The 23472-nt window shown below is 45.6% G+C and overlaps 1 protein-coding gene across 3 annotated transcripts in view; it reads right to left on the bottom strand.

Annotated features, from left to right (window-relative positions):
• The window catches only part of ptprk (protein tyrosine phosphatase receptor type K), a 297329-nt gene that overhangs the window by 17761 nt on the left and 256096 nt on the right, over positions 1-23472 (bottom strand). For 2 of the 3 annotated variants that reach the window (XM_051644805.1, XM_051644806.1), the window contains 6 exons: positions 22816-22903; positions 16797-16873; positions 10612-10648; positions 9130-9227; positions 7235-7351; positions 391-545 (listed from right to left, as the gene is read on the bottom strand). In XM_051644805.1, coding sequence (XP_051500765.1) covers positions 391-545; positions 7235-7351; positions 9130-9227; positions 10612-10648; positions 16797-16873; positions 22816-22903 — 572 coding nt within the window. Of the gene's footprint in view, positions 1-390; positions 546-7234; positions 7352-9129; positions 9228-10611; positions 10649-16578; positions 16597-16733; positions 16874-22815; positions 22904-23472 lie in introns of all 3 variants that reach the window. The other variant, XM_051644804.1, reaches the window with a different exon arrangement.

Genomic DNA, 23472 nt, shown 5'->3' with positions numbered 1-23472 from the left:
CCGCCATTCTCTTATTGGTTTGTTTATTTTCTTCACGATCATGGGTAAGTTCTTCACCAGGAATTCCACTATTAAACGCGATTTCTAAAAAAAATGTCAAACTATGCAGATGATGGCCTTAACATATATCATCGATTAACAAACTCAGAGCTCACGTTAGGTCTGTCTTTAAAGGTTTTATGTTACCATTATTAATCAATTCACCTATGGGTAAAAAATTATGGGGATTTTTACTTCCGGAACCAGACTGTTGCGCTTTATTACATCTTTGTTTACACAGAGCATCAGTATAGAACTTTTCTGACAAATTCCTGCCCATTAGGACAATCAGCACTGTTCACATGAACTCTCAAACGTGTGCAAGTACCTAGAATTTGTGCATCACTGTACCTGCAGTGTACGACGATAGGCCCTGCTGTGGGAGGGTTGGACATCTTGACTCGACGGATAAATGACAGCAGTCCAGTAGCGTGATACGGTACTCCATGATCAGGCCAGCCGGTGAAATGAAACTGCTTTACCTCTCTCAACTCATTAAAACCCCTCTGTCAACACACACAAAATTATTATTATTATTTTTTTTTTTGCCATACATAAGAGAATTACATTTCCTCCAGGGCCAATAAAGTGTGTGTGTGTGTGTGTGTGTGCGTGTGTGTGTGTGAGAGAGAGAGAGAGAGAGAGAGAGAGAGATTTGGGAGGTATTCTGCTGAGAAGTAAGGATTTTTGTTAAATAAAGACTTATTAGAACGAAGTACGCCGTCTCCCACTTCCTCATTCCCTGGAACGTCATGGTTACTTGCGTAACCTCCATTCCTTGATGGAGGGAACGAGACATTGTGTCGATGTAGTGACACTAGGGGTCACTCTTGGGAGCCCAAGACACCTCTGGTCTTTGATAAAAGACCAATGAAAATTGGCGAGTGGTATTTGCATGCCACTCCCCCGAACATACGGGTATAAAAGGAACTGGCGTGCAACCACTCATTCAGGTTTTATGCTGAGGAGCTGAGACAAGGTCCGGCCATTTCAGCCGGTAGTTCAGTGTTGTGGCAGGAGGGACACAATGTCTCGTTCCCTCCATCAGGGAACGGAGGTTACGAAAGTAACCAGGACGTTCCCTATCTGTCACTCACCCGACGTTGTGTCGATGTAGTGACACTAGGGGTCCCTATACAAAACGGCGCAACTGGCTGAACTGTGTTATGTGAACTGGTGGTGTGTGACGGGCAGACAACTGTGTGCCTCGTAGCCAGCGCACCAGGCAGACACGTAACCTCCCCCAACATAGTTATGAGTGTCGAACGGCCCTTTGGGGACAAGTCGACTACCCAAAAGATAGAGACAGGCTAGCCCAGTCGTGGCCTATTTTCCCCTTCTTTTTTTCCACTCCCCAAAAAAAAGAGGGATTATCCGACTGGGCCAACCAGGTCTAGTCGGGGGGTGTCCCTCCCAAGGGGAGGACACCGCGGAGACCACACCTCGCTCCGAGGGGGGGGGGGCGGTATTTATGTGGGAATACGTCTCATGGTCTTGCCGAGCTATGCCAGAAGTATGTCATGTGGGGAAATCTCATGGTAGGTCCTACCCAACAGGGGAGGAGTTACTACAAACATGGAGACTGTGGCAGAGGGGCCTTTGCCCAAGGAAGATGCAGTTTGCCAACAGGGAAACGAATAAGCGGAAGATATACATCGCATGGGGTTACCTACAGGGAACCGCCACATGCGGAGCACCTACCCCAAAACAGGGGTTTTAGTTAGCACGTGTACTGGGCCAGAAGTGAGTCTCTCCAAAAACTTGACTGCCACAGGGCTCGGAGGAAGTCAACCAGGGAACATAGTTTGTGAACACTACTGGGAGTTAATAGCGCACGTCTTCAGCTCAGGAGGGGTGAAAGGCGCTATGTGCAAGCAATACACCCGGCACGCTATCCTGGACTTATCTGCTTGTATTGCGTGCCACTACACGGGACAAAGCCGGTTCAACCCGGAGGTTGTAGAACCTTGCAAAGGTGTTGGGTGTTGCCCAGCCCGCTGCTCTGCAAATGTCTGTTAGAGAGGCACCCCTGGCCAGGGCCCAGGAGGCCGCTATACCTCTGGTAGAATGGGCTCGTAGCCCTACCGGGGGCTGCATGTCCTGGGCATGATATGCCATAGCTATAGCGTCAATGAGCCAGTGGGCGATCCTCTGCTTGGAGACAGCACTTCCTTTCCGCTGTCCACCAAAGCAGACAAAGAGCTGCTCAGAGATCCTAAAGCTCTGCGTGCGATCCAAATAGATGCATAAAGTGCGCACCGGACACAGAAACGACAGGGCTGGGTCTGCCTCCTCCTGGGGCAGCGCTCGCAGGTTCACCACCTGGTCCCTAAAAGGGGTCATTGGAACCTTGGGCACATAGCCCGGTCGGGGTCTAAAGATCACATGAGAGTAGCCCGGACCGAACTCCAGGCACGTTTCGCTGACAGAGAACACTTGCAGGTCTCCTACCCTCTTGATGGAAGTGAGCGCAGTCAGGATGGCAGTCTTCAAGGAGAGTGCCTTAAGCTCAGCTGACTGCAAAGGCTCAAAGGGGGCTCTCTGTAGACCCTGAAGAACTACAGAGAGGTCTCATGAGGGAACGAGGCACGGTCTGGAGGGGTTCAGCCTTCTGGCGCCTCTCAGGAACCTGATGATCAGGTCGTGCTTCCCTAAGGACTTACCGTCCACTGCGTCGTGATGTGCTGCTATAGCGACTACGTACACCTTCAAGGTGGAAGGGGACAGCCGCCCTTCCAACCTCTCCTGCAGGAAGGAAAGCACCAATCCGACAATGCATCTCTAGGGGTCTTCCTGTCGGGAAGAACACCACTTAGCGAACAGATGCCACTTAAAGGCATACAGGCACCTCGTAGAGGGGGCCCTAGCCTAAGTGACCGCTTAGGTCTTGCATGTCCCATCCAGGGGTCAGACATGGAGATTCCAGAGGTCTAGTCACGGGTGCCAGATGGTGCCCCGTCCCTGAGAAAGAAGGTCCTTCCTCAGGGGAATTCGCCTGGGGGGGGGGGGGGCTGTCGCAAGGAGCGTGAGGTCCGAGAACCATGTCTGGGTGGGCCAGTAGGGTGCTACCAGGATGACCTGCTCCTCGTCCTCCCTGACCTTGCACAGAGTCTGTGCAAGTAGGCTCACTGGGGGAAACACATATTTGCGCAGTCCAGGGGGCCAGCTGTGTGCCAGCACGTCTATACCGAGAGGTGCCTCAGTCAGGGCGTACCAGAGCGGGCAGTGGGAGGATTCTTGGGAGGCGATCAGGTCTACCTGTGCCTGTCTGAATCGACTCCAGATCAGCTGGACCACCTGAGGGTGGAGTCTCCACTCTCCCCTGAGGGTAACCTGCCGTGACAGTGTGTCCGCTGCAGTGTTGAGGTCGCCCGGGATGTGAGTGGCTCACAGCGACTTGAGGTGCTGCTGACTCCAGAGGAGAAGACGGCGGGCGAGTTATGACATACAGCGAGAGCGTAGACCGCCTTGGTGGTTGACATATGCTACCATTGCCGTGTTATCTGTTCGAACTAACATGTGCTTGCCCTTCAACGGCCGGAACCTCCGCAGGGCGAGCAGAATTGCCAGCAACTCGAGGCAGTTGATGTGCCAACACAGCCACGGGCCCATCCACAAGGCGGCGGCTGCGTGCCCGCTGCAAACGGCACCCCAGCCCATCTTGGAGGCGTTTGTCGTGACCACAACGTGCCTGGAGACCTGCTCTAGGGGAACGCGAGGTCTGTCCAAGGGCTGAAGAGGTGGTGACAGACCGGCGTGATGACCACGCGATGTGTCCCGCGGTGCCATGCCCATCTCGGGACTCGAGTCTGAAGCCAGTGCTGAAGCGGTCTGATATGCATCAACCCAAGCGGAGCCTCTGAAAGAGTTTCAGTGGAACTGCTGTTTTCTGTCTGAACGCCATCAAACAGGTCAGCACTGACTGTGCACGCTCGTTCATGAGGCGTGCTGTCAACGAGACTGAGTCCAACTCCAAACCGAGAAAAGAGATGCTCTGAACCAGGAGGAGCTTGCTAGATTTTCCAGTTGACCCGAAGCCCTAATCGGCTGAGGTGAGAGAGCACCAAGTCCCTGTGTGCACAAATCATGTCCCGAGAGTGAGCTAGGATTAGCCAATCGTCAAGAAAGTTGAGAATGCGAATGTCCACCTCCCTTAATGGGGCAAGAGCTGCCTCTGCGACTTTCGTGAAGACGTGAGGGGACAAGGATATACCGAAAGGGAGGACCTTGTACTGATACGCCCGACCCTCAAATGCAAACTGCAGGAAGGGTCTGTGTCAAGGTAGAATCGAGACGTGAAAGTACATGTCCTTCAGGTCTACCGCCGCGAACCAATCTTGATGCCAGACGCTGGCCAGAATGAATCTTTGCGTCAGCATCTTGAACGGGAGTCTGTGTAAAGCCCGGTTCAGTAATCGCAGGTCCAAGATTGGCCGCAACTCACCGCCTTTTTTTGGTATGATGAATTAGGGGCTGTAAAACCCCTTCTTTCATCTTGGCTGGAGGGACAGTTTGTTCCGTAGGAGGATGGCGATCTCCGCGCGCAAGGTAGCAGCGTTTTCGTCCTTCACCAAGGTGAAGTGGATACCGCTGAACCTGGGCGGACAGCTGGCGAACTGAATTGCGTAGCCGAGTCGGACGGTCCGGATCACACATCGCGATGGATTGGAAAGCGCAAGCCACGCATCCAAGCTCCACGCGAGGGGGACCGACGGGACAATCTCATTGGACATACCGGCAGGTGGGGCCTCACGGCGGGGCGGAGCTCGAGGTTCCACAGCATGTCGTGGCCGTGCTGAGTCTAGGGACATCGAAGCACTTACCTGGCTCCTTGTAACAACCCCTGGATCAGCCTGGGACAGGGGAGGAAGAGGCCTGTCCTCGTGACCCGTGGAGACTGTCACATCGGGGGCGGATTTGTGCCACAACTTGGCGCGCAAGGGCGGGGAGACCGCCGCTGGAGCACCAAACCTGCAAAAATGGAATGGTGGATGGTGGTCATGATGACGGCCGTGCACACCGGGTATGTGACCCAGGGAACGAGGAAACCGCTCTTTTGCTGAACTGTTGGGTACCGCAGCCACTTGGGCATGCGGCGAAATCAAATGAAAAGGCAACAAAAGATTCTCCTCCAGGCCCTCCACCGGGGGATGGAGTGGTCTTCTTACCAGCTCCAAGGCAGTGGGTTCCATCGTCCCTGGGTCGCCCATCTTGGGGGCGCTTTGAAGCCTTTCGTGGGTCCTTGGTGGCCGGTCGTGAGATGGGTAGCATCTGCTTCCTGTGGTGGGCTCCGCGCCGGGGCCGGGCCGAAGGAGCGGGCTGCGATGGAGCTGGTGCAGTCACCGCAGGGGGACGCCCTTGGCGACGAGCAGGTGGGGTGTGGGATCTTGAGCCGCGCCTGGGCTGGATATGCCGGAGAGCCTCCTTCTGCTGCTTCACCGTTGAGAACTGCTGGGCAAAGTCCTCGATGGTGTTGCTGAATAGGCCAACCTGGGAGATAGAGTCAGCAAGGAACCGTGCTTTGTCGGCCTCTCCCATCTCGACCAGGTTGAGCCAAAGGTGGCGCTCCTGGACCACTAAGGTGGACACTGCCCGCCCGAGAGACCGCACCGTGACCTTTGTCGCCCGGAGAGCGAGGTCGGTCGCTGAGCACATTTCCTGCATCAAATCTGGGGTGGAACTACCCTCGTGCAGTTCTTTTAGCACCTTGGCTTGGTGGACCTGCAGGAGAGCCATGGCATGCAGGGCAGAGGTGCCTTGTCCAGCAGCACTGTAGGCTTTGGCCATCAGGGACGACGTGAACCTACAGGCCTTGGATGGGAGCTTTGGGTGTCCGCACCAGGTGGCGGCGCTCTGCGGTATAGGTGCACCACGAGCGCCTTGTCCACCGGGGGAATTGCCAAATAGCCCCTGGCCGCCTCGCCATCGAGGGTAGTGAGGGCGGGGGAGCTGAAAAATCAGGACCGGGAAGTAAAAGGTGCCTCCCACAATTTTGTCAGCTCCTCGTGCACTTCCGCGAAGAAAGGTACTGGAGCGGGGCGTGGCTGCTTTGAGTGGCGCCACGAGCCCAGGAACCAATCATCGAGCTGCAAGGGTTTGGGGGAGAGCGGAGGGTTCCACTCTAGCCTGATGCTCGTGGCCCCCTGGGAAAGCATGTCCGTCATTTCCGCATCAGCCTGTGACTGGGCAATCGTCCCCGAAGGGGGAGCCCAGCTGAGGCTTCTGCGTCTGACTGGACAAGCTCAATGCTGCGCTCGAGAGCTCATCAGCTTTGCGGGCTCCGAACAAGAGGTTGAACTCGCCGTGAGATGAGCCGGTGGACTCATCCGGAAGCCCGATCGGGGCAGACGAGCGTGCTGGGGAATGGGAGGTCCGTGGGGGGATACCCGGCGGAGGTGGTCCCATTGGGGTCCCCAAATCGCCCCCAGTGCTAGCCGCACTGGCCTCATACCCGTAGGTAGAAGGACCGAGGCGGGGAGCCTCTAGGGTGGCTTGCTTTCTTATGAAAGTGAGCCGCGACCACAACGTTGCCATTGTCATGTTCTTGCAGTGAGTACATGAACCATCCATGAAAGCTGTCTCCACATGGGTTGCGCCCAGACACGAAAGACAGCGATCGTGACCGTCTGAAGTTGAGAGGAAACGACCGCAACCAGAAATAACACACAAACGGAAAGTCATCTTTAAAAGATGTGTCTTTCAAAAGACATTCCGTGTGTGCCGCTCTTTTAGAGAAATATACTCTTTTAGGAAAATATACTCTCTTTTTTCTGCCGAAGCACCCAGGGGCGTTCTCTGCAGTGCACCAGTGCAGAGGAGGGAGAAGCCGCTGAAATGCGCCGTCAGATCCAGCAGAGGTGAATGAACAGTCAGCTCAGTAAACATCGACCGTTCGGCTCCGAAGAGAAAATATGAATGAGTGGTTGCATGCCAGCTCCTTTTATACCCGTATGTTCGGGGGAGTGGCATGCAAACACCACTCGCCAATTTTCATTGGCCTTTTATCAAAGACCAGAGGTGTCTCGGGCTCCCAAGTGTGACCCCTAGTGTCACTACATCGACACAATTTCGAGTGAGTGACAGATAGGGAACTAAGAGATTTGCCATAAATATATTAGTAACGATTGTAAGGTAGGTCTTGTTAGATTGAAGATAGGACATAATACAAGCTTAAATAATGTCAAAATAATCTCACCCTCTCTAGAGTGAAAGTCCTGACAACGTATTCTGCAAGTGGTTCCACCTCCACAAACGTCACTTTGAAGTCTCCATAAACTTCAGCGTCATCTGGCCAGTACTTGTAGCATTTTACCTACAGGAGGATCAGACCAATTAAATGTAGAATACAGAGCAGACATACATACGGTCTACTGATCACATGCACTGCCAATAAAACTTGTATGTTCCATAAATATATTTTTTAGTACTTGTTGTAAACACATAACATTTATTATGCAAAGCAGTACAATGATGCCTTGATTCACAGCAGTCAGATATTTTTCAAATGTTTTATTTAAAAAACAAACACACAAAGTGTCAATATCAACCTTAAGTACTGTGTTCAATCCTTGATGCCCCATTAACAATGTGATTATAAAGACTGCTGTGAAATAATTTCAAATGCACTCACTTGTACATAACGATATAATTTAACAATGTCCACAATCATGCAAAAGAACATGCAACACATCCATAAACATGCTTCAACCCTTTGAGAAGTGTCCTCTTGTCTATCACTTTAAGATTTTAACGAACAGACCCTGAGTGTTTGGGTAATTCGTAGAATTTTAGTTTAAAATGTTTTTTTTTAAATGATCATAAAATAAAAGCAGTACAACAACTGTACTTTATATATGTACATAATAATTGAAACAATATACAGTATATATAGAGAGAGAAAATATCCTGGTCCTATTTAACTCCAAAATTAAAAAAATATTAATAAAGATATAAATATTTTTTGAATATAGAAAATTAAGTCTATTTTAGGGCGATTCGGCTTTTTTTTTTTTTTTTTTTTACATTGTGACATTATTTTCAGGACAGTTACACACATCTCATAACCACAATGTAGTATATATATATATTTATATATATAATCTGAATTATTTATTAAATCACATTAGTACTTCCTTGGTATTGCCTTTCATTTTTGCTGATTTTAATTAAAAAAGAAAAACAATCTACAACAGCATTCTTTTTCTTTTTTTTTTTACAGAAAAAAAAAATTGGTAATGAAAATTACCATTGAAAACAATGGGAATAGTTAAAGTTTCATTTGTTAACATTAGTTAATGCATTAGGTATCATGAACTAATAAAGAACAATATATTTTTTTACAGCATTTATTAATCTTTGTTAATAAAAATACAATTGTTTATTGTTAGTTCATAATGCATTAACTAATGTTAACATATACAACTTTGATTTTAAAAATGTATTAAGCTACTAAGTGTTCAAATTAATATTAACCAAGATTAATAAATGCTGTAAAAGTATTGTTCATTGTTAGTTCATGTTAACTAATGTTAACAAATGGAATTTACTGTAAAGAGTTACCGTAAAAATTAGTAAACTTCCAGATGCATTACGCTAGTAAGAATTGGAAGGTAAAATGTGCCTGAAAAAAAATCTTAATGGGTCCTACATGTAAACTTCATTTTCTTTATGCAAAAAATTATTTCATATTTGTTTCTTTTGATTTTTAAGTAAAATAGGGCAAGGACATTTTCTTGACAGGCTTCATGAAAATCACCCTATTAGCATTAGTGATTTTTTGTTAAAAGCAGGCAATTTACTATTAAGAACTGTATTACGAAATGTGCTTAATCGTAATGAAAATAATGTCACAAAGCAGAAGTTCCTAGTGGTCCTACATGAAATATAATTTCTTATTGTTTTCTTTTGTTTTCTGATATTGGGGTTAAATGTGATCCAGAAAGAATTCATCAGTTTGCCCAGCAGATGTTGTGAAATATGATCTAGTTCTCGCTCACTCTTCAAAAGGTTTGAGCACGCAGGGGCCTTCAAGTCACATCACAGAGCACAAAAACACAAAACGGCCCCTCAGCAGGCAGTATAGTGACATACCCGGCCCACCTCCACAAGGTTGGTTACCATGACGATACAGGCCGATTGTTCTTGCCAGATCATCCTCCAGAAGTCATACACCGTCTCGTGGACAGGACCTGTGGTCAGATGAAATAATAAAAACAAAAAACAAACAGATTTAATTTCCAGAGTTTTATTTAATCATCTGTAAATCTCTGTTTCATTTCCACCAATATTTCATGCACCGTGTCATACTAATGACAGCTTTGGGTGATATTTGTTTTATGTTTGTGGTATATAATTTGTATTTTGGCAATTTATTGTCTAAATGGGCATGTTGTCTATGTCAATGATAGCACTCGTACATTTGCAAGACATTTTTTCCATATCTGCATAATTTTTACAGAGTTTGCTTAAAATGTTCAGTGTGGATTGTTAGAATGACGATAGATGATTCAGCAGATGTTTTTACGAACCTTCTGATTAAAAATGAATTTAAAATCCGCTGTCTATGATATTTCTCAAATGTTTGTACAAATATTGACATTTCATCGACAATGAGCAAATGCTTATCGTATTCTAACATCTTGAAATGTTTTAGTGTTTCTAATAGGGCTGTCAATTTAACACATTAATTCAGTGCGATTCATTATATAAAAAAATAACACGTTAAAAATGAACGCAATTAACCCCGGACCGTAATAAGGAATATTCCTTATATCTGAGCAATTCAAGCTTGTAGTACCACCTGTTTTCTCCAGGGGCAGTAAGAGAAACTCGCTGTATAAGAAACGTGCATTTCAAACAGACAGAGAACAAACCACACTTACCGAGAGCAGACATCACAAGATGACAACATGTTCTTGCATACAAACACAGCTTTGTGGAGAGCAAATCCGAATGCAGGGATCTCAAGACGTGTTTTTCTAAGTTTCAAATTTCGTTTAACTTAACACAGCGACCTAAAAACGGTACGTCTATGATGCAATGCAACCGAGACGCTCCAAAAGCGTCCGTCTGAAGCAGGTGTTCATTGACACATCCTTAAACAAGCCCTTATAATAAATCTCAGACTGATTGACGAATTCAGCTGCAAAATGGATTGCTGTGAACTGTAGGCCAATGATTGTCTTTTATATTCAATAATATGCAAATAAACTAAATATTGCATTCTAAAGCCACTTTTTGTATTGTCTTTTTTAATGCTTCACTTGTGTGCCAAAATAATGTAATGCATTTTAATTATCTGTATTATCATTTTTTATATGTTTTATATATAATTTAAATATAACCATTTATAATTATTTAATCATTATATATTGAATTATTGTTATTTGAGGGGCTTTCTCAGCAAATATTTATGTATATGATTAATTCGAATAATAAATTGGCACACCATGTAATTAATTCGATAAAAAATTTAATCAGTTGACAGCCTTGGTTTCTAATGTTCAAGATTCTTGGCAATGATGAAAAGATGAATTTATGTAAGCTTATTCAAACTAAATATTCCTCTTTTACCTTGAGTTGCTATGTAATGGCTGGGTCTTTGGTATCCCTGCAAGAGAAACAAGACAGCAAATAATGATTAAGTGAAATACATGAATAAGTAAATAAAAAGAAACAATTAATACTATAAAAAAGAAACATTAATGATGGGGGCTGCAAAAAATGTAATTTAATAATATTAAGTTAGCTTGAGATTAATCCATTTTAATTTTATGTGTTTTTTATTGGTTTAATATATTATGTTCCCTATCTGTCACTCACTCGACATTGTGTCGATGAAGTGACACTAGGGGTCACTCTTGGGAGCCCCAAACACCTCTGCTTTTTCGAAAAAAGGCCAATGAGAATTAGCGAGTGGAATTTACATGCCACTCCCCCTGACATACGGGTATAAAAGGAGTTGACATGCAATCACTCATTCAGATTTTCTCTTCGGAGCCGAGCGTTTCTATTCATTGAAGCTGAATTCATCCGCAAAGTTCATTCACCTCATCTACTGGATTCTACGGCGCATTTTAGTGGCTTCTCCCCCTCTGCACCCGCGGAGTGCAGAGAACGCCCCTGGCGCTTCAGCAGAAACAACTAAAAGAGTATATTCTAAAAAAAAAGAGTATATTTTCTTCTAAAAGAGTGGAACACACGGAACATCTTTTTAAAGATGCCTTTCCGTCTGTGTGTTATTCCTGGTTGTGGTCGATATCTCTCCACTTCTGATGGCCACGATCGCTGTCTTTTGTGTCTGGGCGCTGCCCAAACGAAGACACTGTTCATGGATGGGACTTGTCCTCACTGCGAGAACATGACCATGGCAACGTTGCGGTCGCGGCTTGCATTCGTAAGAAAGCAAGCCACCCCAGCGGTTCCCCTCCTCGGTCCTTCTACCTACGGGTATGAGGCCATGCCGGTTAGCACTGGGGGCGATTCGGGGACCTCAATGGGACCACCTCAGCCGGGTATCCCCCCACGGACCTCCCATTCCCCAGCACGCTCGCTTGCTCCAGTCAGGCACTCGGACAAGTTCGCTGGCTCGTCTCAGGGTGAGTTCGACATCTCATTCGGAGCCCGGGAAGAAGACAAGTTATCGAGCTCAGCATCGGAGAGCGGGCTCCTCCAGTCGGACGCAGAGGCTTCGACTGGGCTTCCTCCTTCGGGAATGGTCACCCAGTCCCAGGCCGACGTGGAAATGACGGACATGCTTTCGCAGGCGGCCACGAGCATCGGGCTAGAGTGGAACCCTCTGCTCTCCCCTGAACCCTCACAGCTCAATGATTGGTTCCTGGGCTCGGGGCGCCGCCCACAGCCACGCCCGACCCCGTTCCTTTCTTCTCAGTAGTGTATGAGGAGCTGACAAGATCGTGGGAGGCACCTTTTACTGCCCGGTCCCAGTCTTTCAGCTCCCCCGCTCTCGCTATCCTTGATGGTGGAGCAGCTAGGGGGTATTCGTGATCTCCCAGGTGAATAAGGCACTCGTGGTGCACTTGTGTCCGCAGAGCGCCACCACCTGGCGTGGGTGCCCGAAACCCCCATCCAGGGCCTGCAGGTTTATGTCATCCCTGATGGCTAGAGCCTACAGTGCCGCTGGACAAGCCGCTTCCGCCTTGCACGCCACGGCTCTCCTGCAAGTACACCAAGCCAAGGCGCTAAAAGAACTGCACGAGGGTAGTTCTGACCCGGGATTGATGCACGAACTGTGCTCGGCAACCGACCTCGCTCTCCGGGCGACGAAGGTCACGGCGCGTTCTCTCGGGCAGGCGATGTCCACCCTGGTGGTCCAGGAGCACCACCTTTGGCTCAACTTGGTTGAGATGCGCGAGGCTGACAAGGCACGGTTCTTTGACGCCCCCATCTCCCAGGTTGGCTGTCGAGGACTTTGCCCAGTAGTTCTCAGTGGTGAAGCAGCAGACGGAGGCCATACAACACATCCTGCCCCGGTGCGGCTCAAGACCCCGCACCCCGTCTGCTCGTTGCCAAGGGCGTCGAAAACGCATTCTAGCGAGCATCCGGGATCAAGATTGGTTCACGGCGGTAGACCTGAAGGACGCGTACTTTCACATCTCGGTCTTACCTTGACACAGACCCTTCCTGCGGTTTGCCTTCGAAGGCCAGGCATACCAGTACAAGGTCCCCCCCTTCGGCCTGTCCCTGTCCCCTCGTGTCTTCACAAAGGTCGCAGAGGCTGCCCTTGCCCCGCTAAGAGAAGTGGGCATCCGCATCCTCAACTATCTTGACAACTGGCTAATCCTAGCTCACTCTCGAGAGTTGCTGTGCGCACACAGGGACCTCGTGCTCCAGCAACTCAGCCGACTGGGGCCTCGGGTCAACTGGGAAAAGAGCAAGCTCTCCCTGGTTCAGAGCATCTCTTTTCTCGGTCTGGTGTTGGACTCAGTCTCGATGACAGCGCGCCTCATGAACGAGCGCGCATAGTCGGTGCTGAACTGTCTGAAGGCGTTCAGGCGGAGAACAGCGGTTCCACTGAAACTTTTTCAGACGCTCCTGGGGCATATGGCATCTTCAGTGGCAGCCACACCGCTCGGGTTGATGCATATGAGACCGCTTCAGCACTGGCTTCAGACTCGAGTCCCGAGATGGGCATGGCACCGCGGGACACATTGCTTGGCCATCACACCGATCTGTCGCCGCCTCTTCAGCCCTTGGACTGATCTTGCATTTCTACGGGTAGGGGTTCCCCTAGAGTAGGTCTCCAGGTGCGTCATGGTTACAACAGGCGCCTCCAAGACGGGCTGGGGTGCTGTATGCAACGGGCACACAGCCGCTGGCTCCTGGACTGGCCCGCGGCTGCGTTGGCACATCAACTGCCTAGAGATGTTGGCAGTACTGCTTGCCCTGCGGTTTCGGCCTTTGATCCAGGGCAAGCATGTGTTGGTCCGGACGGACAACACAGCATCGGTAGCGTACATCAACCGCCAAGGCGGTCTATGCTCCCATTGCATGTCACAACTCGCCCGCCGTCTCCTCCTCTGGAGTCAGCAGCGCCTCAAGTCGCTACAAGCCAATCACATCCCGGGTGACCTCAACACCGCAGCGGACACGCTGTCACGTCAGGTTACCCTAAGGGGAGAGTGGAGACTCCACCCTCAGGTGGTCCAGCTGATTTGGAGTCGATTCGGTTGAGCACAGGTAGACCTGTTTGCCCGCTTTGCCCGCTTTGGTACGCCCTGACTGAGGCACCCCTCAGTATAGATGCGTTGGCACACAGCTGGCCCCCTGGACTATGCAAATACATGTTTCCCCCAGTGAGCCTACTTGCACAGACCCTGCAAGGTCCAGGAGGACGAGGAGCAGATCATCCTAGTAGCACCCTACTGGTCCACCCAGACATGGTTCTCGGATCTCACGCTCCTCACAACAGCCCCCCAACCCCCCCGCTGAATTCCCCTGAGGAAGGACCTTCTTTCTCAGGGATGGGGCACCATCTGGCACCCACGACCAGACCTCTGCAATCTCCACATCTGGCCCTTGGATGGGACGTGGAAGACCTAAGTGGCCTACCACCCGCGGTGGTAGACACGATCACTCAGGCTAGGGCTCCCTCTATGAGGCGCCTCTATGCCTTGAAGTGGCGTCTGTTCGCTAAGTGGTGTTCTTCCTGACACGAAGACCTCCAGAGATGCGCAGTCGGATCAGTGCTTTCCTTCCTGCAGGAGAGGCTGGAGGGGCAGCTGTCCCCCTCCACCCTGAAGGTGTATGTAGCTGCTATTTCGGCGCATCATGATGCAGTAGATGGTAAGTATTTGGGGAAGCACAACTTGATCATCAGGTTCCTGAGAGGTGCTAGGTTGAATCCCTCCAGACCACGGCTCGTCCCCTCATGGGACCTCGTCAGCGAATCGTGCCTGGAGTTCGGTCCGGGTTACTCTCACGTGATCCTGAGACCCCAACTGGGCTATGTGCCCAAGGTTCCCACGACTCCTTTTAGGGATCAGGTGGTAAACCTGCAAGCGCTGCCCCATCAGGAGGCAGACCCAGCCTTGGTGTTGCTGTGTCCGGTGCAAGCTTTACGCATATATTTGGAACGCACGCAGAGCCTTAGAAGCTCTGAGCAGCTCTTTGTTTGCTTTGGTGGACAGTGGAAAGGAAGCGCTGTCTCCAAACAGAGGACCAATGGGTCATCGACGCCATCATGATGGCATATCAAGCTCAGGACGTGCCACCGCCTGTGGGGTTACGAGCCCACTCCACCAGGAGTGTGGCGGCCTCCTGGGACCTGGCCAGTGGCGCCTCTTTGGCAGACATCTGCAGAGCAGCGGGCTGGGCAACACCCAACACCTTTGCGAGGTTCTACAATCTCCGGGTTGAGCCGGGCTTGGCCCGTGTATTGGCAGGCACGAGCAGGTAAGTTCCGGGACAACTGGCCGGGTGTACCACTTGCGCATAGTGCCTTTCCCCTCCCTTGAGGTGAAGACGTGCACTCTTGACTCCCAGTCGTGTTCACAGACTGTGATCCCTGGATGACTTTCCTCCTTAGCCCTCTGGCAGCTGAGTTTGCGGAGAAACTCGCTGACCGGCCCAATACGTGCGCTAATGAGCCCCTGTACTGAGGTAGGTGCTCCACATTTGCTGGTTCCCCGAAGAACCTGGTACCCCATGTGATATCTTCCGCAAAAATTGTTTCCCTGATGGCAAACTGCGTCTTCCTTGGACAGAGGCCCCTCTGCCCCCGGTCGCCATGCAACCAACCATGGGACCTCTCCACATGACATACTTCCGACTCGGTAAGACCATGTGATGTATTCCACTCAAAATACCCCCCACCTTCTTTTTGGGTGGGGTGTGGTCGCCGCGGTGTCTTCCCCTTGGGAGCGACACCTCCCGACGCAGACACTAATGGCTCCCAGTCTGTTAACAAATTCCACTCTTTTTGGGGAGAAAAGAGAGGGAAAAGAGGCCTCGGCTGGGCTAGCCTGTCCCTGTAGTTGGGCAGTCGACTTGTTCCTGATGGACCGTTCAATGCTCATAAGAGAATTGGGGGAGGTTACGTGACGGCCTGGTGCACTGGCTACGAGGCACACAGCAGTCTGCCCGTCACACACCGCCAGTTCACGCAACACAGTTCAGCTAGTTGTGGCATTTTGTATAGGGACCCTTAGTGTCACTACATCGACACAACGTCGAGTGAGTGACAGACAGGGAACGTCCTGGTTACTTTCGTAACCTCCGTTCCCTGATGGAGGGAACGAGATGTTGTGTCCCTCTTGCCACAATGCTGAACTACCCGCTGAAATGGCCGGGACCTGGTCTCGGCTCCTCAGCACAAAACCTGAATGAGTGGTTGCATACCAGCTCCTTTTATACCCGTATGTCCAGGGGAGTGGCATGCAAATTCCACTCGCCAATTCTCACTGGCCTTTTTTCAAAAAAGCAGGGGTGTTTGGGGCTCCCAATTGTGACCCCTAGTGTCATTACATCGACACAACGTCTTGTTCCCTCCATCAGAGAATGGAGGTTACGAAAGTAACCAGGACGTTTTCTGTGCAAAAACTCCAGGGCTACGTCATATCGGCAATTAATAATTATTGCATATTTTCTAACAGTTTTTTCTTATTGTCAGATAAACTTTTAGCTTGCCAACTCAACAGACAGCACACTTACACACGAGACTCAACATCATACCAAAAAATAAAACCCTCCAAAAAAGTAAAATAAAACAATAACAACAAAATCATGAGTATTAAATAAACCACAGGCCAGGGATGTTAGTTGCATGGAGACCACAACATGAGCAAAGCGGATGGACACACAGCATGAAGAAAAGCAACAGAATAAAGCCTTACATGTGTGTGCGTGTGTGTGTGTGTGTGTGTGTGTGTGTGTGTGTTCTGGTGGTGGTGGGGTGGGGTGGGGTGGGGTGGGGGGGGGGGGCGGGGTTGCACAAGCAGACTCCATGCAGATGGGCTTTAGGGCATCATTAGGTGAGACAGAGAGGGCTGGGGTGTGGGTGTGTCTGAATATGATACTTACATCCCTGTACAGCCAAATCTACCGCCCCAAAATCAACCGCATAAGAGTGAGAGAGAGCACAACAATGTCAGTGAGTCAGCAAGCACCTCCAACAAGGAAGAAAAGAAAGCTTTAAATTGTGTATAGTTGAGGCATGCATAAAAGACCTCACATACGAGGGAGGGAGAGACGGTTCTCACACGTTCGCCAATGGAGGAGGAGGCGGCATCGCCACTTACATCAATGTAGTTGGCATTTATGTAGTCGGAGGAGGGGTCGTCTTCCATTGGCTGCAGGATCACTCGAGAATGATCGTCTACAGCGCGACACACAGCCATGTGTTCACACAGAGGAAAACAACATCAGTTAGGGTGTATTGGGTTCTTGAGTTGTGCTTTATGGTTTTTTGGAGATTAAATAATGTTTCATTTCTTCAGATCAGTGTATTGGTTTCTGGGTTCTTTAATGGTGAATCTAACAAACAACATATCCCGGAAATATTTTACCCCAGAATCAAAAGAAAGAATAAAAAAATTATCTTTAGAATAAAGACAATTTTAGAACCATTAAACACATTTACCCCCAATTCTCATTGCTGTAAAGAATACAGATGTTTCCTTTCACAACGGCGTTTTGGTGCCTGAAAACGCAAACCTTTGAAAACGGGTTTCAAAGTGCAAGTTTTTGAAAACGATGCTGTTATAGTCTCCGTGTAAACATACAAAAACACAAATTTGTGAAAACGATGATGTCATGCGCACGTGTATTACGTGTTATATAAAGAATTATGGATTGATAGGCATCAATTTGAGATGTATAATATGAATACTGGTGTCTGTGCAAATAATAATCAACAATTTATTCATTTGGAGTGTTTTGTATGGAGAGTGAACATTGTACAGTAGGCAGAACCTGCAATTTGAAAATCTTGAAATTAATGTATGGATTCAGATGTGAAAAATGTATTTGTATTTTAAATGTTATTTATTTATTTACTTAATTTTATTTGATGTACCTTTACCCTGCAATTCATTCACCCACCGTTTATGTATATAGCCTATAGACAGAGATGTGATGCCATGTACAGTATTCAATGATACGCTTAGAATATGAAAACATGAGGCAGTGAAAATGCATGTTAGATCCAGTGTACACAAGACCTCTCTTTGAACGAGAAATTCAAAACTACAATGACGGACTACAGGACTGTGTTTGTGCTGCTCAAGATTTTGAGTTTATTGACGCTTCTCTAGCAAAGTAATTGTAGTAATTATGCAACCTCATCATCCGTCCAGACAAATTTTGCCATCTTCATTATTTGTATTCACCGCTCTGTGGAAGAATGCTTATATGCACAGGCGTGTAGTGTTTCTTTAGAAAGTGACTGGCATGCATAATACAGCGTTTTTAGTCGTTTTCGCAGATCAGTGTGAACGGGGATCGTTTTGACAACGTTGTCGTCTTTACGCGAAACTTTTCAAAAATGCAAAGGAAAAACTTTTCCGTTTTTAGTACATCGTTGTCGTGTAAACGTACCCTGACAATCTTTCTGTCTGGACACAATTATTATCATTTTTTTGGTGACACTTTATTTTAGGGGTCATAAATTAGACAGTATTTCGTGACTAATAATTACACTTGTAAGTCACTAGTTTGGCATTATAAAGTATTTATTAAGCCTTTATTCTTGCTTTATAGCCCCTTTACATTTGCTTTTGTCATAACAATGAATTTATTAGCTAAAAACAAAACATATCTGTAGCTAGTACAATGCAAATTACATCCTCTATATGTTCTTACTCTGTGTCAATGTGCGGCTGACAAGTATAAAATATATGTAGAATGCATTTAGTATTTCAACAAAGCAGGGAAGGTTAGGGTTAGGTTTAGGGTTAGGGGTTGGTGTAGGGTGCCTGTGGGTCTCTAAATAAACACAATAAACACATTGCAGTGATGCCCTTATACTGTATTTAATTAGGGGTGCAAATGGCATCTAACACTATTTGCACTTAGTGCTAAGATGCTTTTTGTTGCTATTTACACTAAGCAACAAAAGACTCTATCTTCTAAAATAAAAATGTTTATTTTATAATTATAAGCCGCACATTCACACAGTGTAATGAGAACCAATAAAGGATGTATTTTGTTTTTACTTAATAAATTCATTGTTAGGAAAAAAGAAACATAATAAGGAGTGGTGGTGGCGTAGTGGTCTAAAGCACAGAACTGATAAGCAGAAGGTTGCCAGTTCAATCCCCATAACCACCACCACTGTGTCCTTGAGCAAGTCACTTAACTCCAGGTTGCTCTGGGGGGATTGTCTGTAATAAGTGTAAGTTGCTTTGGATAAAAGCATCTGCCAAATGTAAAGAGGCAATTAGGCAAGAGTAAGAAATCAGCAAATAAAGGCCCAAGAAATACCTTATAATTCTAAACAAGTCCATAAGTAGTCCCTTACAAGTCCAATTATTAGTCATTAATTTCTGTGTAATTCCTGATCCCTAAAATAAAGTGTTACCATTCATTTTTATTTTTTTACATTAAAATCAGCAGAAACTAAATTGATTACAACAAATACTAGCATGATATGTAAAGACTATACAAATTTAAATAATATTTTTTTCATTACTGTAATGAGAATTTCGAAGAAAATTGTCATGAAAATAGTCACAATCCAGTTCTAAAAATAGGCTTAATTTTCATGTTCTACATATAAGTACTTTATTTATTATCATTCTTTTTTTTTCTTTTGAATTTGGGCTGAAATATAAGCAACACATGTTCATCACCCATAAAGCACCAGCACATAGATGGTTTTATAAAGAGCTAGAGATTAAAAAGTTCAAAAGGTTCTGCTAAATCATCAGACTGTAAAACCCTTTTTGGTTCTAACATTATTGATAAGAATGTATAGAGGCACTCTCCAAAAATGAAGTCATTACCCTTACTTACAGTAACTGACTTGTAGAAAGTTTTTTAAAAGTAATTTCATATCTTTCATTCACATTAAGCCAGTTTCATTGAGCCAACATAATTTAGTTAGATTAGGTCAAATTAATGTAGTAATAGTTTTACCTCAACTTCATTAGTAGGGCTGGGTATCGATAAAGATTTCGATTCAATTCCGACTCTCAAGCTCTCGATTCGATTTCGATTAGATTCTATATCGATTCATGTGGGTATATTTCAGTTATCATGTTCATTTTGCTTGCATATGATATAAATTATCTCTCAGCTAATGCTGTGAATTATACAGGGGACCTTCAAACTAGGAACATTTTGAAAATAATAATTTTACTAATTATATTTTATTAGATTTGTATCATTATGTTCACATTTTAGCTTTTTAAAAATGAACAAACCCATGTATTTAATTAATAAATATATATTATATTGCATACATTATATTTTGTTACATTTTTTTTGTTTAATTGCATAATTTGTAGTTTTGTTGAACACGTGCTAAAAACCGGTACTGTCTCTTTAAGGAAATCCTGCATTTCTGTAAACAGTGTTTTTAAATTAGCGCATGTTAATGAGAGAAACTCGAATGGCATTATCTCATCTGTGCTATGTCTGATTACAATTAAATGTTTATTTATTGTTGTTTTTGATCAAAAACTGACTGTAAAGAACAAAAAGAATATTAAAAGAGACATAATTCAATGACAAATGGATTGTGTGGATCTCATCTTTGGACACACAGAACAACTTTTACTCTCAACATGCTGTGAAAGGATCTCGCTGTTGAATACTCCACCACTATACTACACAATCACTGGAGAGTGAAATCTAACATTTACCAGCCAGTTGCCAAATACAGGTGCATCTCAATAAATTAGAATGTCGTGGAAAAGATCATTTATTTCAGTAATTCAACTCAAATTGTGAAACTCGTGTATTAAATAAATTCAGTGCACACAGACTGAAGTAGTTTAAGTCTTTGGTTCTTTTAATTGTGATGATTTTGGCTCACATTTAAAAAAAAACCCACCAATTCACTATCTCAACAAATTAGAATACATCATAAGACCAATAAAAAAACATTTTTAGTGAATTGTTGGCCTTCTGGAAAGTATGTTCATTTACTGTATATGTACTCAATACTTGGTAGGGGCTCCTTTTGCTTTAATTACTGCCTCAATTCGGCGTGGCATGGAGGTGATCAGTTTGTGGCACTGCTGAGGTGGTATGGAAGCCCAGGTTTCTTTGACAGTGGCCTTCAGCTCATCTGCATTTTTTGGTCTCTTGTTTCTCATTTTCCTCTTGACAATACCCCATAGATTCTCTATGGGGTTCAGGTCTGGTGAGTTTGCTGGCCAGTCAAGCACACCAACACCATGGTCATTTAACCAACTTTTGGTGCTTTTGGCAGTGTGGGCAGGTGCCAAATCCTGCTGGAAAATGAAATCAGCATCTTTAAAAAGCTGGTCAGCAGAAGGAAGCATGAAGTGCTCCAAAATTTCTTGGTAAACGGGTGCAGTGACTTTGGTTTTCAAAAAACACAATGGACCAACACCAGCAGATGACATTGCACCCCAAATCATCACAGACTGTGGAAACTTAACACTGGACTTCAAGCAACTTGGTCTATGAGCTTCTCCACCCTTCCTCCAGACTCTAGGACCTTGGTTTCCAAATGAAATACAAAACTTGCTCTCATCTGAAAAGAGGACTTTGGAACACTGGGCAACAGTCCAGTTCTTCTCCTTAGCCCAGGTAAGACTCCTCTGACGTTGTCTGTGGTTCAGGAGTGGCTTGACAAGAGGAATACGACAACTGTAGCCAAATTCCTTGACATGTCTGTGTGTGGTGGCTCTTGATGCCTTGACCCCAGCCTCAGTCCATTCCTTGTGAAGTTCACCCAAATTCTTGAATCGACTTTGCTTGACAATCATAAGGCTGCGGTTCTCTCGGTTGGTTGTGCATCTTTTTCTTCCACACTTTTTCCTTCCACTCAACTTTCTGTTAACATGCTAGGATACAGCACTCTGTGAACAGCCAGCTTTCTTTGGCAATGAATGTTTGTGGCTTACCCTCCTTGTGAAGGGTGTCAATGATTGTCTTCTGGACAACTGTCAGATCAGCAGTCTTCCCCATGATTGTGTAGCCTAGTGAACCAAACTGAGAGACCATTTTGAAGGCTCAGGAAACCTTTGCAGGTGTTTTGAATTGATTAGCTGATTGGCATGTCACCATATTCTAATTTTTTGAGATAGTGAATTGGTGGGTTTTTGTTAAATGTGAGCCAAAATCATCACAATTAAAAGAACCAAAGACTTAAACTACTTCAGTCTGTGTGCATTGAATTTATTTAATACACGAGTTTCACAATTTGAGTTGAATTACTGAAATAAATGAACTTTTCCACGACATTCTAATTTATTGAGATGCACCTGTATATACAATATTCGCACAGCGCGAAATTTGGTTGCAAATACGAGTGATTTCCTCTCATTGTAGTGGAGGGTTCTTATAGAGTAAAAGATCAATCCATGGTTTTTGAGAATCAATATCAAATCGACAAAAAAAAAAAAAAAAAAAAAAAAAATTTAATATCGAAACATCTATTTTTTTTCCCCAGCCCTATTCATAAGGGTTGCTAAACTTGATTTACTAAGGTTTATTTAATAAACTTCCTTGTGTTGGACCAACTTAATTTATTTTAGTAATCATTAGTATATTACTAGGTGAACAAGTATAAGGACAGTGAAACTGTTGCAATATCATTTTAATAACAACTGCTTATAAAGCTAAGCAGCACACATTAGGTGATATTTCCATCCTCAACCTAAGCACAAGCACCATTCTTCACCACAGTGGTAACCCCCAAATCTCCAGCATATCAGATACTTACTTACTTTTTAAATACCATTATAACAGAACATTAGCAAAGCTCCTCCTATTCTCATCTTGCTCAAAAATGGATACAATAAAACTTAATTTCAACATTTGCTCACCCTAACAAGTCCAATGCAAAACATGCTGGGAAATGGAAATCCCCTGCCCAGTTTCATCAATGCTACATTAACACCACAAATGTATTCATGTAGTCCAAACACAAATGGATTAAGTAAACTTCCAATTTGCTAATTTAAATGGATAGAACGCTAGGGAACCAAGTTGTGACAAAATGTTCTAGAATTGTGTTGCTTTAGTTCAATTCGAACAATCAAGCAAGCAGATCGAACATATCCTTTTTGAGTGCAGATATTATAGTGTATTAGACAATATCCTGCACTCAATGAGGACTCTTACATGCAATGATGTTTCCGTAGCGATTCTTCGTTCGGTTTTGCTCTTTCTTTGCTGCATCCCATGAAGCAGACTGACCCTCAAAAAAGCTCTGAGGAGAGACAGGAAGAGAGAGAATTACAACACACCCAACAGGGGGCCTGCATAACATGGTATCTTTATGTTTGACACATTCAATTCAGTATTGGGTATAACACACAAAACAACATTAGCACAACACAGCAGATTTAAATTTATGTGTATGCAAATATATGCAAGTGTTATATTTGTACAGTAACAGAAACATGAGGCAATCTCACTAGACAAAAACAAACTAATTGAGCTGCATCTGGCACAACAGCTCGACTGAGGGAATCAGATTGTGGTTTGATTAAACCTCAAAAACAGAAATACAACTGCAACATTTTCAGCCTGCAACCAGCAAACTTATGAGTGAAAAACATGGTGTGGATAATGCAGTGGAGGAGGAGTATGAAGTTTTTGATGAGATCAAATAAGCAGCATTTACGATACAGTAGAGGATGCCTGGGTAACAGAATATCATCGTTGTGCGCTATTCAGAATTGTATTTGAATTGAGACAGCAAAAAGAATGAAGAATTGTAATTCAAATTTGAATTTAAGGAACCAGAATTAAAGGAGTCATGTCATGAGGAATCAG

Source organism: Myxocyprinus asiaticus, chromosome 19 (genome assembly GCF_019703515.2).
Source record: "Myxocyprinus asiaticus isolate MX2 ecotype Aquarium Trade chromosome 19, UBuf_Myxa_2, whole genome shotgun sequence".
NCBI classification, from domain to species: Eukaryota; Metazoa; Chordata; class Actinopteri; order Cypriniformes; family Catostomidae; genus Myxocyprinus; species Myxocyprinus asiaticus.
Note: the sequence above shows the minus strand (reverse complement) of the source record. Positions and strands in the feature narration are given on the sequence as shown.